We start from the raw sequence: 12,019 nt of genomic DNA on the forward strand, positions 1-12,019 counted from the left end.
TTCCAACTTTTTTTTTTTTTAAACTAGTGTTTGTTTGGAAGCAGTGCAAGTCAAAGCTGTGGCTTTTCTGTTGAATTTCAGCTTAGCTCTGAAGATAGTTCTGGTCCCTTCCCATTTACTTACAAGATTTTTTGCTTTGCAAATCTTATAAACTCCTCTTCTCTAGTAGGTTTTTCCTAAGTTTAATAAGTATGCTTTCCTTATCTTCATTATGGTTAAATTTAAAAAGAAAGGTTTAAATTACATTATTGGAAAGTATCCCAAGTCTCAAAGTTACCATGTCATTCAAGTGTTAACAGCTGTTTTTAGACAGGCAGCAAGCGATAATGAATTTGGTAAACTTTTTGGATAGTAATTAGAGCTGAAAATTGGGAATGAGAATTAAAATTCCTATTCTCTGCCATTTTCTGGTAGTCCAAATTCTGGATTTTAAAAAGTCCATAAACTCATCCAGCTTTCAAAATTTAAAGCAATCTCCAACATCCTGGAAATACTATAATTGTTAGCAAAGATTGTTGGCTCTTACATGAGTTTAAGATGTTGCTTTCCAAAAGATACTTCCGTGCTGACATGCGCTCGGTTGGCTTTTTGATACTTCCCCTCACTGCCTTTGGTTGTTCTTATAACAGTCTGGAAGCAGAATTCACCTTGTTGTGCTACTCGGCTGTTAGTAGTTCTGTAGCATAGCTTGAATATTTTGCCCGTGTTTCTGAACAGGGTTAAATCATATAATGGTCAAGTTGCTCAGCGCTGGTTGGGCTGACGAGCTGCTGCCCAGCGTCCCTCTGCCCCGCGGAAGGGCGTCGTCTGTTAGAGCTATTCCCACTGAACTGTAGGAGAGGAGATGGATGTTTTTGTAGTTGCCTTTTTTTGAAGATGGGTGCACAAGTGCAGGGGGCTGGGAACCGTGGATAACTTCAAGTTTTTGCTGCTGGAACTTTAAGAGGAAGAGTGCGTCATCAGTCATAACCATATTTCTTGTCAACGGCTATAGACAAAGTCCACCTATAACACTGATGCAAAAAACCCACAGGCAATAATTTCATGAGTGTGTGGGTTTTTTTGTTTTGTTTTTTTGTTTAGGTTGCTTATTCCTGCTCTGTAATGCTGATATGACTGTTTTGGGGGCTGTGGAGTACATCCGATCATAAATTTGTCCGTGTTGAAAATAAGCCTGCCTCTGAAATATGTATTTTTAACCTGGCCAGATTTCCCTAATTGAGCTTGCTGCACGCCTCCACAAATGCCTCTCTGAGCCCAACCGTGCCAGTGGTGCAGGACAGGAATGAGCAGTTAGGGGTGGGAACTGCTCTGTGGCCTGCTGCCAAGGCAAAGGTGCTTGGAACCACACCCTTACTATACTTTAAATTAGAAAATTGCCCTTTGTTTTAGGTGCCCAGGGAAGTTGGGCACAGGATGTATTAATAGCCCCAAAATATTTAATTACCGAGACTTGTGAAGATGGATCAGATGCAAGTTATGTTTACAAAACAAGCTGTGTTTGAAAGGGCAAGGGGAAAAGGCAAAGATGCTGCTAGTATTTATACAGCTTCACCATGTGGAAGAGAACTTACTACTCCGAACAGTTACAAAAGAGCTAAGTGGCTTATACAGAAGCTCAATTTATTTTCTCAAACCCTGATGTGCATTTTAGTGCGCTATCCAGCAGAATGCATGACACTTGGTTACAATAGCAAGTTCAAGACAAATATGCCTTATGAGAAAGTGCAGACAGTTGATTTTTGCACAAAACTGGAGGAAATGGTGGTTAAGCATAGGTAATTAATTTGAAAAACTTGTTCCCCTCTTGGTTCTTCTGCAGTCCTGTTAAAATAGGAGAAGGATGTGGGCCTTCAAATAGACATGAATTTTCCCTTTTATTTTCCCTTTCCCTTGTAGTTGATGGGACTTGATTAGAACATTATATACTGTTTCAAGTCTCATACAGAACATACTTATCAGAGAGTTTCTGCAAAGTGAATCCCTTCTTAATGTTAATGCTATATAGAGTTCACAATACTCAAATATAATGATGCCTTTTATGAAAGTAAATTAATGTGAGGAAGTCAGAACTATAATAGCCAGATTAATGTTGGATGTCTGAATAACGATTGCTTAATAAAATTTAAACACCAATTGTCTTGGCTTCAAAGTTTAAACAGAAGAACATGTAGGCACAGGAATTCAGTTATTAAGTTTCTGCCCAATTAAACTGCAGAATATTGTTGGGAAACAGTAGTATAATATGCTTTGGTTAGCCTGTGTGGACATGAAAAAATTGCATGTAAAAACTGTATTCGTGGTGTTACCTCTTTGCATTATGGAATATACTAGTGATCGAGAATTTGAAAGGATGAGAAGTATGTTTTAATACAAAATTGATTTGGGTTGAAGTATGCTGCATTGAGCTTTGTGCGAGAAACTAAACTGTGTTCTCAGTGGATAGCAAAATCTCCTGAAGTGTAGGACATGAGAAGCATAGCTTCAAATGATACTAAGAAGAATATCATTGGCTTGGTTAAGAAACCTTTTTATAGCCCTGAAGATAGTTTTAATATTGTAAGACAAAGCAAACAAAAATGCAAAAGCAAGGGAAGGCAGTGGTAAAATTCTGCCTCACTTACTGCAGAAATGAACTTTACTTTCCTCATCTGGCTCAGTCTCTGCTTATTGATACCAAGAGTATGTTGAGGCTTTGTCTTATCAGACTAGGAGTGCTGACTTGGAGTTGTGGTAGATGCAGAAAATGACAGTTTTTGTAGATGACGGCTTTGTTGTATCACAGTGTTCGGATTTTAGACATCCTCCTTTCCTTAGCAAGTCAGTCACATCGTTCTTGAGTCATTCCTCTCTAGGATCTGTGTCATCCCTGGATCCAGTTGCTTTGTGGCAGATAGAGGGACAGCTGATAGTTGAATAATCCCTTCCTCTGATGTTTGGGTCCACTGAGAGAGAAGAAGAGAGCAGGGAATTGTGCTATTGGTTACTAGATTTCCATATTTTTCTAGCCTTTTCTGTAGAGACAGGACAAAAAGGAGGGTCCCAAGCTGATGGCCTGTGAGCAGCTCTACTCTCTAGGGAGGAAAAAAAGCTGGGAACTTTGTTTCTGAGAGCCAGACAGATGTTGCCTCTACCAGTCCATAAATGGGCTAGAAAGGAGACAAATAGAACTGATAGCTTTAGGTCTGCTTTTTTTCAGAGGAGGTAGAGGGAAATTCCCCAGCGGTTCTTTGGGTCACAGCTACCAGCCTTGCAGAAGAGCCTGGGCAGTGCAGTGCAATCCGTTCACGGCTTTCCTCGCTGAACCAAGAAGGAGCTGCAGTCACTGCTTTATTTTTAGAGCTTGTCCTTGATAGTGACAAAAAATAAACTGATGCCAGTATAAGTTTAATCTGGGAGATTTCAGACATTTCCCCTACCCTGTAATACTTTTGCACAAAACTATGAAGACATTTTAAAGAATGGGTATTTTTGTATCGCTTAACTCTTGCATAAATTACATCAAGCTTGTCTTGCAACTTCTACTTGGATGTGAACAGTTTTAAGCTATTTCAGTAGTATGTTTTAGAAATGAACTTAAAACTCGATTTTAAATGAGCTGTATTGCAGCTGCAGAAGTTAGAAGTTTCCTCCTTAATTTGGCTTTTAAAATTCAGTTGCTGGGTGTTTACTTTTACCTTGGTCCAAATGTAAACCTTGCTTCTATATACTGAATCTTGTAGACGATGAATAATATACCAATTTCTCACCAGACCTTGTTTAATAAACCATGTTACGTGTATATAGCCTCGTTGGTTCTAAAGGGCCCCTAAATCCTTTTTCAGTAGTTAGTACTGAGTTACATCACTGTAATTCTTTTCATCCATCACTGAAGCGCGGTAGCTTCTTGAGTAAAACATGCAAGTGATTTGATACTTAGGTGATCTGATAAAAGTTTAGGGAATGAGTGGAGGAATCTAGATGATAAAACTAAAGAGTAGGTTGTAATTTCTTGCACCTTCATTTGGCTGGGACGCTGGAATTAACAACCTGCTCTCACAAAAATTACAATGAAGTTTTGCTCGACTAACAGTGTTGAAGGATTTGTGTTCCATGTTTTGTCTAAGAAGTAGCAGCAAGTCCAGGCTTATTGCGCTTCGCTGGGGATTTCTGCAGTGTTTTGGAGCTGATTTGGAAGGAGAAGTGCCCTATAGCAAACTGCTAGCTCGTCTCTCCTTGGTAGTTCTCATCAAACATTAACCTGATTTTTTTTTTTTTAAAGACTCTGCCACCCTTATAAGTACAGAAGTGTTAATCTCTATCTCTTATAGTACCTGATGATCTCACTGTTGAACTTGCAGAAGCAATCCCTGACATGGAGGATGGGATAGATGAACACTAGAAACATATTTTTATATTAATGGTGAAGCTCTAGTGTGTATTTTTATTTTGCATTACCATTAGCTCAGGCCTTCTAATGAACCTTGCAAGGAGGGATATCTTACTATTAGAGATGGAGTTGTGTTAAAAAACAAACAAACAAAACCCCCTACATTCTCATCAAAATATCTAAATGAGGTATGGCTCAAGCTTTCTTATGTTGAGGCACCTATGTGATCTTACTGTGTGAGTCTGCCCAACCATGGATTGATTGATACTGGGTTATAGTTTAAGAATGTTTTTGCTGTACCAGTCTTTACTTTTGTGAAGCAGATAAAGGTTGTAGTTGGAACCGTCCCAAAATAAATACCCCTCCCTCAACAAAGAATACAGTTACTATATTAATCAGAGCTGACAGAAAACTTCAGCCCTTATGTCAAAAGGTGTGAGGAAAAGAAATAAAACGGAATACTTCATTCTTTGGAGATTTTTTTTCCTGTTTTGACACACACAAAAATATTATTTGAATTTTCTGTAAACTCTTCTTAGTTTTGTTGCTTATTTCAATGTGTTGTAAAACTTTGTGAAGGCTACTTTTGATTGTAGTACTTTTAGCAAGATCTAGAATAACTTAAGTATTTTAAGTGTTTTTCATCTCTCTACCAGTATATGCTAGCAGATTCAGTGTCCGGTTCTTAGAAATAGTGTTCCGTATTTGTGACATTGTGATTACCCATTAAACTTCACCTAGAGAAGCTTTTACAGTTTGTACTATTTTTGTGCAAAGCTGTTTCATTGTGGTAGGAAATGCTTTACATTTTTACTTGTTTTTACTTTTTGTTTTTTACTTTTTAAAATAGAAATCTAAAGTTAGAGACTTTCACTTTTGATAAATATTAAATATAGCTCTTGGCAACATCAGAGCATATTCTAATTTTGAGCATCGTTTTTTTCTTCTGTCGTGGGGTGATTATCTGTTTGTTTCTCCCTTCTTAACAACTATTATGTGGGTGCATTTGCATTAAAAGCTGACAGAGTAGCATTTTAGGATTGTGTTTGACTTGTGTCAGGTTTAGTATAGATGCCATAGTCAGTGCACAAGTTAGGAGAACAGGTAATCCCCTAAATGTTATTGACTTCCAACATGAATGACAAACATTTGAAATGAGTAACAGGAATCTTTGGGAAGGAATTAGATGGGGCATTGAGACAATTTCTGTGTATTTTTAAATGTCTTCTGAAAACACATCGTTCCTGATTATGGGCAAAATTTCCAGCTTTTTTTTTTCCTTTTTCTATGCGTGCTGGCAGTTGTCAGTGGTTCATGAAGCTGGGTGTGTCGTGCGTGAGGTGCTAGATATTGTATATTCTCTCTGAAGAGTGTTTATCATTCGCGGCCAAATGTTGTCAAACAAAATTTGTGTGTTTCATCACAGTCAATTAACCAGTACTGAATAAATGAACTGTTTGATTTCTCCTGCTTATGAAACCAATTCAGAAAAAAAAAAAAGCCCTTGAGTTCAAATGAGTATGTCTTGAAGGAAGTCAGGGTGTTGCAAACATGCTTTGAAGATCCACTAATGCCTTGTTGAAAAGTCGTGGTTTTGGAATACTTCTAGACATGCTCTCCGTGGAGGATTACTTTGGCGGCTGTTCACCTTTGATGGTTGCCTTACGGTGTCTGAGAAGATTGAGCGATACTGCTCTTAGTGAGGGTGCTGGTGAACTTGTGCAAGGACAGTCTCTTTGATGCCTGATGCGGTTTAAGAGGGATGAGAAGAGTAGGCTGTTAATCCCACGCCTGTACCCTGGGATAGGCCGAGATATTCTTTTCTTTAACGGTGCTGCTAGCAGAACTTTGGATTTACGGCACAAAACTGGGAACATGGTCCAAAAGCCTCATAAATGGGGTCTGTCCCATACTACAGAGCTGAAAGAAGGGGAGGTGGGAAGCTACTGCAGCAGGTAGGCAGGAGTAGCACTACAATTTCACAATGCTGGTTATGAAATCCAAGATTATGATTGCTTGAGTGAACTCTGTGGCCAAAGCCATGCCCTCTTTGGACTAAGGATGGACAGAAATACCGAATAGGGTTTAATAAGAAGATGAAAATTATGTTTCTGGTATGGATGATTTGAGTGATGCTCGACTAATTTGTGTGTGAAATATATTTAGATCAGCAGTTAAAAACAATTTCTTTGATTAAAGAACAAACACAATGAATTTTGCACCACAAGTTTCTGTGAACTTCCTGCATGAATTTCCTTCTCGCTTCTTCAAGCTCTGTATTGAGCTGGAAAGGGGAGGCACGAGATCCGAATATACGGAGTCAGTTAGACGGTGAAATCACATACTGCGGGAATGATACAGAGTACGGCACAGCAAACCGTGTTCAGAAACAATGACTCAAGCCATCTAGAACTAGGCTTCCTAAAAATGGCAATATCACTCTGTGTTTTTGGCCTGTTTTCTAATTTCTTTTAATTTTTGAACTTTTCTTTCCCCAGATGTGGAAGTTAAGGTGACTTTGGTCCTTGCCGCGGGGGCATTAGTTTTGTCTCCCTTAGCCTGGCCCTGCTCCTCCTAGGAGTTCCCACTTTCGCTCAGGCCTCCAAGGACGAGGGAAAGGGAAGTTATAGCGGGATCCTGTTTATAGCAGCAGGTACAACTCAACAAGTTCTTCATCTTCCTCTTCCAGGCCTGGTGTTGCAGGGAGGGAGGGAGGAGCAGAGCAGAGTGCTGTCCTGCCGGCTGGGGCCGGGTGGCAGGAGGTCGGCTACGTGGAGCTGCTCCAGGCCCTTTTGTCTCGTGGGAGACGTGGTCACTCGGGCAGCGGGAGCGGGTGCTGCCGCCCCGCGACTCTGCCTGCTCGCCAGGACCGCAGCAGGCTGAGCCGGCGCAGCCAGGCCCACGAGGCAGCATGGTCCCGGAGCTGCTCGCCGCCGCGCGAGATGAGGCTGGTGTCACCTCTGCTTTGGAGTGGAAAAACCAAGGACGGGCAGAAAGCACTTAACTTTGATCACCGGTTTTCCCATTTAACAGTAGACTAAAAAATCATAACATGGTTATAATTACAAGTGGTCTGAAAACTTTGTTTTGTGATTTCCTTTAGGCCAAAGTTAGTTGGTAGCAATATTGATTTAGTAGACATGCCTTAGTGTCTTGCTTTTCAAAGTACTTCTGCTACTGGTTGTTCCTGAACGCAGGCAAATTCTGTTATGTTTCATGGCTGTGGAAGATAAGAATTTGGAAAGTTGTCTGAAGGACAGCGTTAGGAAGCCCACCAAACCACCAGCCTCTTGGCTTCATCTGTTTACATTTTTGATGCTGCCGTGATTTTAATAGCTTAGTACGCATTGTAGGAACATAAAATATCTCTGCTTAGAGATGTAGAAGATCAGATAGAAGCAAGTCTAACGTGGATCGCATTCAAACTGTTGACTCTAGTAACCTCCTCCCCCCTGTTCAGTTAAAATGAACCTGTGAAGATATTTGTCTCTTACTGTACTGCACAAGGCTGGCAAGGAGTCGTAAAGAACACGATGAGCTGGTTTAATATTTCTGATGAGTAATTTGCATTGACCTGGCTGTTGGGGCCAGAGTAACTCAGGTTTTATTCCGGCTCTGATCTCTAGTGAGTTTTTACTTCAATGGTCATTTCGTGTGACAACGTTGTTACAAATGTTAATTGTTTATTTCTGTAGTCCAAAGAGTAGTAGTAAATATTGATAAAACTTTGGAAGATGATGCTTAGCTCTGTAAAAGCTAATAGAGATCTTTTTGTTAATATTTAATCCTCTATTTATGAAATGTAAATGTAAAAATTTTAATTAAAATTATAAGCTTCTAAATGTATAGCTGTATATAATTGACTGTGTTGGCATATATACACAAATAAACTATTCTAAGATAGGTCAGAACACTTCTACTCCCTGCCTAATGTTTTGCCCTTAATAGTAAAATGGCATAGATTCATACTGCTGCAGGTGGTTTTAACTGATCAATATGTGCAATTAAATCTGATATTTGTGTCAGTGTTTAAATCCCATATTTATAAGAAATTGGGGTACTACCTGAAGAAGAATAAGTTTTTTTTAAGCCTTAAGCTTTTAAAAACAAGTTTACATTTTGCTGTTACAGTTAAAATGAGCTAGGAAGTTTGCTTGCCAGATTGCAGTGTACAAGTTCCTCTCTCAATAGGCAGAAATAATGTTCACTTGGAGTTACAATGGTTCAACTAATTTTAGCATAACAGGAGCAGAAAAAAGTCATTTTCACATATAAGTTAAAAGTTATATTCATAGGCTCGATATCAGTATCAAGTTGAATTATGCTAATGCATGTACCTTGTTTAGAATGCAAATACTGCAGGGAAATGCAACAACCTGTCTCCTTAAAAGAATCAAATATTTAAACTTATACTGGGGGTTTATTCTGGTTTTGGCATCCCCTTAAATTTCATTATACTCAGACTAGGAGACAAAATGAAGCCAAATGAATCAGAAATTGCAATAAAAGGTTAAAATAAATGATTTCAAGATGAGAAGGCTTACATTTAGGAAAATGAGTGATAGGTTGAAGTCTTATTTAGAATGGAATAGCTGCTTTTGCACAGCTTTCAAATTAATGCTTTAGCAAACATGCTGAAAATAATCAGGCAGTTGTCTAAAAACAAGAAATAATGACTTTCTGAGCAGATGGCTTTTTCAGTTCAGACTGCAAAGCATGTGAAAGGACATCTATTTCTTTTCTGAAAGCACCTACCATATTTTTTGCAGATCAGTAAGGCAAATGTGTGAATCTCTTGACATGAAGTTAGCGCAACCTGATTTATTATCTTATTTTGCTTATTCCTGTAAGTCCCAATCTGAGCTTTATCAAGCTCAAATGGAATCTCTTCCAACACTTATTTTTTTTTCATTACATTTAATTTGACATATTGCTGCTAACTCAAGCAGCAAGACCAAAGTAAGGTTTGTAAGAGGGGTGTCATCCAGTTTCTTAATCCACGTTTTTCAGTAGGAGAACACTGTATGGTTTAAGGCAAAAAGTGCAATATTGCCCAAACTTCAGTGAAATACGGTTTTGAGTAAAATTTCATTTGGTAGTTAGGAAGACCTGGAAACAACATCAAAGCTTGAGGTTAGATTATGGTAGAGAAAGGGTGCCAAGAGAGGTGTATTAGAAACAAAAATAAAACCCAATTTAAAGTGTAAGTCACGTATTGAATAGGTAGAGGATAAGAGATTAAAATTGGGAACTTTGGGGGGATATTGAGGGGGAAAAAAAAGGATAATTTTAGAAGTGAATGGCAGATGGACTGCGTGGGTTGAAATAGCCTAATGATTCAAGCAGGTGAAATGATTTGAAATAGTTATTGGCCTGAGAACTTAGTGTGAATTTTTCAAAATTTTTTTTATCACTGCATAAACTGTCAGTAATAGAAACGGAAGCTGTCTGTAGATTGTGGGTTACAGCTGTTCTAGGTGCCAGAGGTTTTAAACGGGACAACCTTCTCAGTTTTGAAGAGGTATAGTCAGAACAAGATTCTTAACTGAAATCATTCTCTTGGCAAAACGGGTACGGTGGGCTAACTCTATGCTTTCATCCCTCCTCGTTTCCTTTCTGTGATCAAAAATCTTGTTTTTATTCGTAGCAACATGAACCGTGAAGACCGGAATGTGCTGCGTATGAAAGAAAGGGAAAGGCGAAATCAAGAAATTCAACAGGGTGAAGAAGCCTTTCCACCTAACTCTCCTCTCTTTGCTGAACCGTACAAAGTTGTGAGTTTATGCACTTTTTACAAATTCAGTTTTTGTAGCAGAAATCATGTGCAAATTCATATTTTAAATGTATTTTTATATGAATTTTTTTAGAGCACAGCTCTTATGTCAACAAGTATTTAAGCAGGGCTTGAAAGTGAGGATGGACAGTTACTAACCAGTTCTATTAGCAGATATAAAATAATGCTTATGAAGGAGGGGCTGCTTTGAAGGGAGTAAGAAAAGGGACGATGAAACCTTATAATTTTTCTTCTGCCTTTGCTACAGTGGCTCAAAACACTTAAACTGTCAATTGTGTCATGGCAAATAGCTTTTTTTGGGTGCTTTAGCCTGCTGCTAAACCTTCTAACCTTCAGTCAATGTAATCCAGACCTGGGTAAGTCCAGAAATAGAATATTTAAATAGGTTAATTTTAAATGCTGAAATGCCTAATGTAGTGAAATTATCAGCTTTTTAGTATAGTCAGGTTCCTCTCAGTTTTAATTGGTGTGCCCATAGTTTTTATCTATTTGGTTTTTTGTTTGTTTGGAGTTGACTTTTTCAAATATGATCTCTTACAGTTTTAAACCTGTGCTAGGTTTCCTCCTAGATTTGATTTGCTAAACAGCACTGAAAAAATAAACTAACTCTGGGATAGCAAAATAAGGTACCGTTTAGGATTTTCATTATCTAGTTCAAAACTCCTGTTGAAAGCAAAGTCATTTCCTTATCACAATTTTGACTGGTTTTCAAGAAGTAAAACCTTAAGACTTTAGGACTTCTCTCCTGCAGGAAGAGAGGTATTTTTTTTGGTTCATGTCCTCCTGTCACTGTACTGTGCTTGTGCTGTGTCTGGTACTCAAATCCCACGTGTATGAAATTAAAGCTTGTTGGGATGCGTTGGTAGTGATACAGTAAACTTGATTTAGAAAACAGACTGCTTATAAGCAAGAACCCTTATAACTGCGTGGGCAACAAGAATTATACCAGTATAAGTATTAATTAAAAAAATTGCGCACCTAAGAGGAGTGGTTAAACTGACTTTATTTTACCATTAATTAAAACTTCTTAGGACTAATACATTATATATCAAAGAAATAGCCATAAACTTTGAGATGACAGTAGGCATGTACAATTTCTAAACCCACACGTCAAGCTTGTTGATACCTTATTTAAAGTACTGGTTGGTGCTGTTTCAGCTGTTCTTTGCCAACCTTAAGTGTACTGTATGGGATTACTACTTGGAAATCCCACTGAAACTTGGCTGGAGGTCTAGAATCTGGCACAGATAAATAAGTCAGTTTTCCTTGTCTAGAATAAGATGCAAAATGTAAGAAAATTACAAAACCAGATTCTTCAAAGTAATGTATCCATATATTTGAAGCCAGCTATAGTTCTCTACGTATGCCTGTCTCAAGGAAAAGAGAAAGTTTTGTCAGAGGGAAACGAAGTGTTGCATTATTATAGTTGGTTAGGGACATTTTGGTTAGTATGACTGTTTGACTGTAAGGATTTCAACCACAGGGATCTTCAGATCATTTTGTAATTAACTTTTTTGCTTATGGGACTATTTGCTTTTGCTTGTCTCCTTAGTATTCTAACTTATGGGACTAAAATCTGTATTTGATAATTTAAATTTTATTAACAGCTTTGTAATTTCAGAAGATAAATATTAACTGGACATTAGTAAAAGCAGTGAAATTAATTTGGCTTTCTGCAAGCTGTCAAAATAAATGTAGAATATTGCAAGTATTTCTTTTTCCTTGCCTTCTATGCCAGTAGGGATTTTGTCATTATTGTCTGAAGTTGGGTGTCCTCTGACTGTGCTAAGATGGTGGTGGTTAGGTGCTGTTTAAAGTAAGGATCTCTGTGTAAAGGATCTTGTACAATGTGAAAT

The 12,019-nt window shown here is 38.3% G+C and overlaps 1 protein-coding gene across 7 annotated transcripts in view; it reads left to right on the forward strand.

Moving 5' to 3' along the window:
* The window catches only part of AFF4 (ALF transcription elongation factor 4), a 58,894-nt gene that overhangs the window by 10,803 nt on the left and 36,072 nt on the right, over positions 1–12,019 (forward strand). For 6 of the 7 annotated variants that reach the window (XM_067304978.1, XM_067304976.1, XM_067304979.1 and 3 more), the window contains one exon: positions 10,017–10,143. In XM_067304978.1, the coding sequence (XP_067161079.1) occupies positions 10,021–10,143 (123 nt within the window). In that variant the 5' untranslated portion in view covers positions 10,017–10,020. Of the gene's footprint in view, positions 1–6,867; positions 7,023–10,016; positions 10,144–12,019 lie in introns of all 7 variants that reach the window. The other variant, XM_067304977.1, reaches the window with a different exon arrangement.

This window comes from Apteryx mantelli, chromosome 14 (genome assembly GCF_036417845.1).
Source record: "Apteryx mantelli isolate bAptMan1 chromosome 14, bAptMan1.hap1, whole genome shotgun sequence".
Taxonomy (NCBI): domain Eukaryota; kingdom Metazoa; phylum Chordata; class Aves; order Apterygiformes; family Apterygidae; genus Apteryx; species Apteryx mantelli.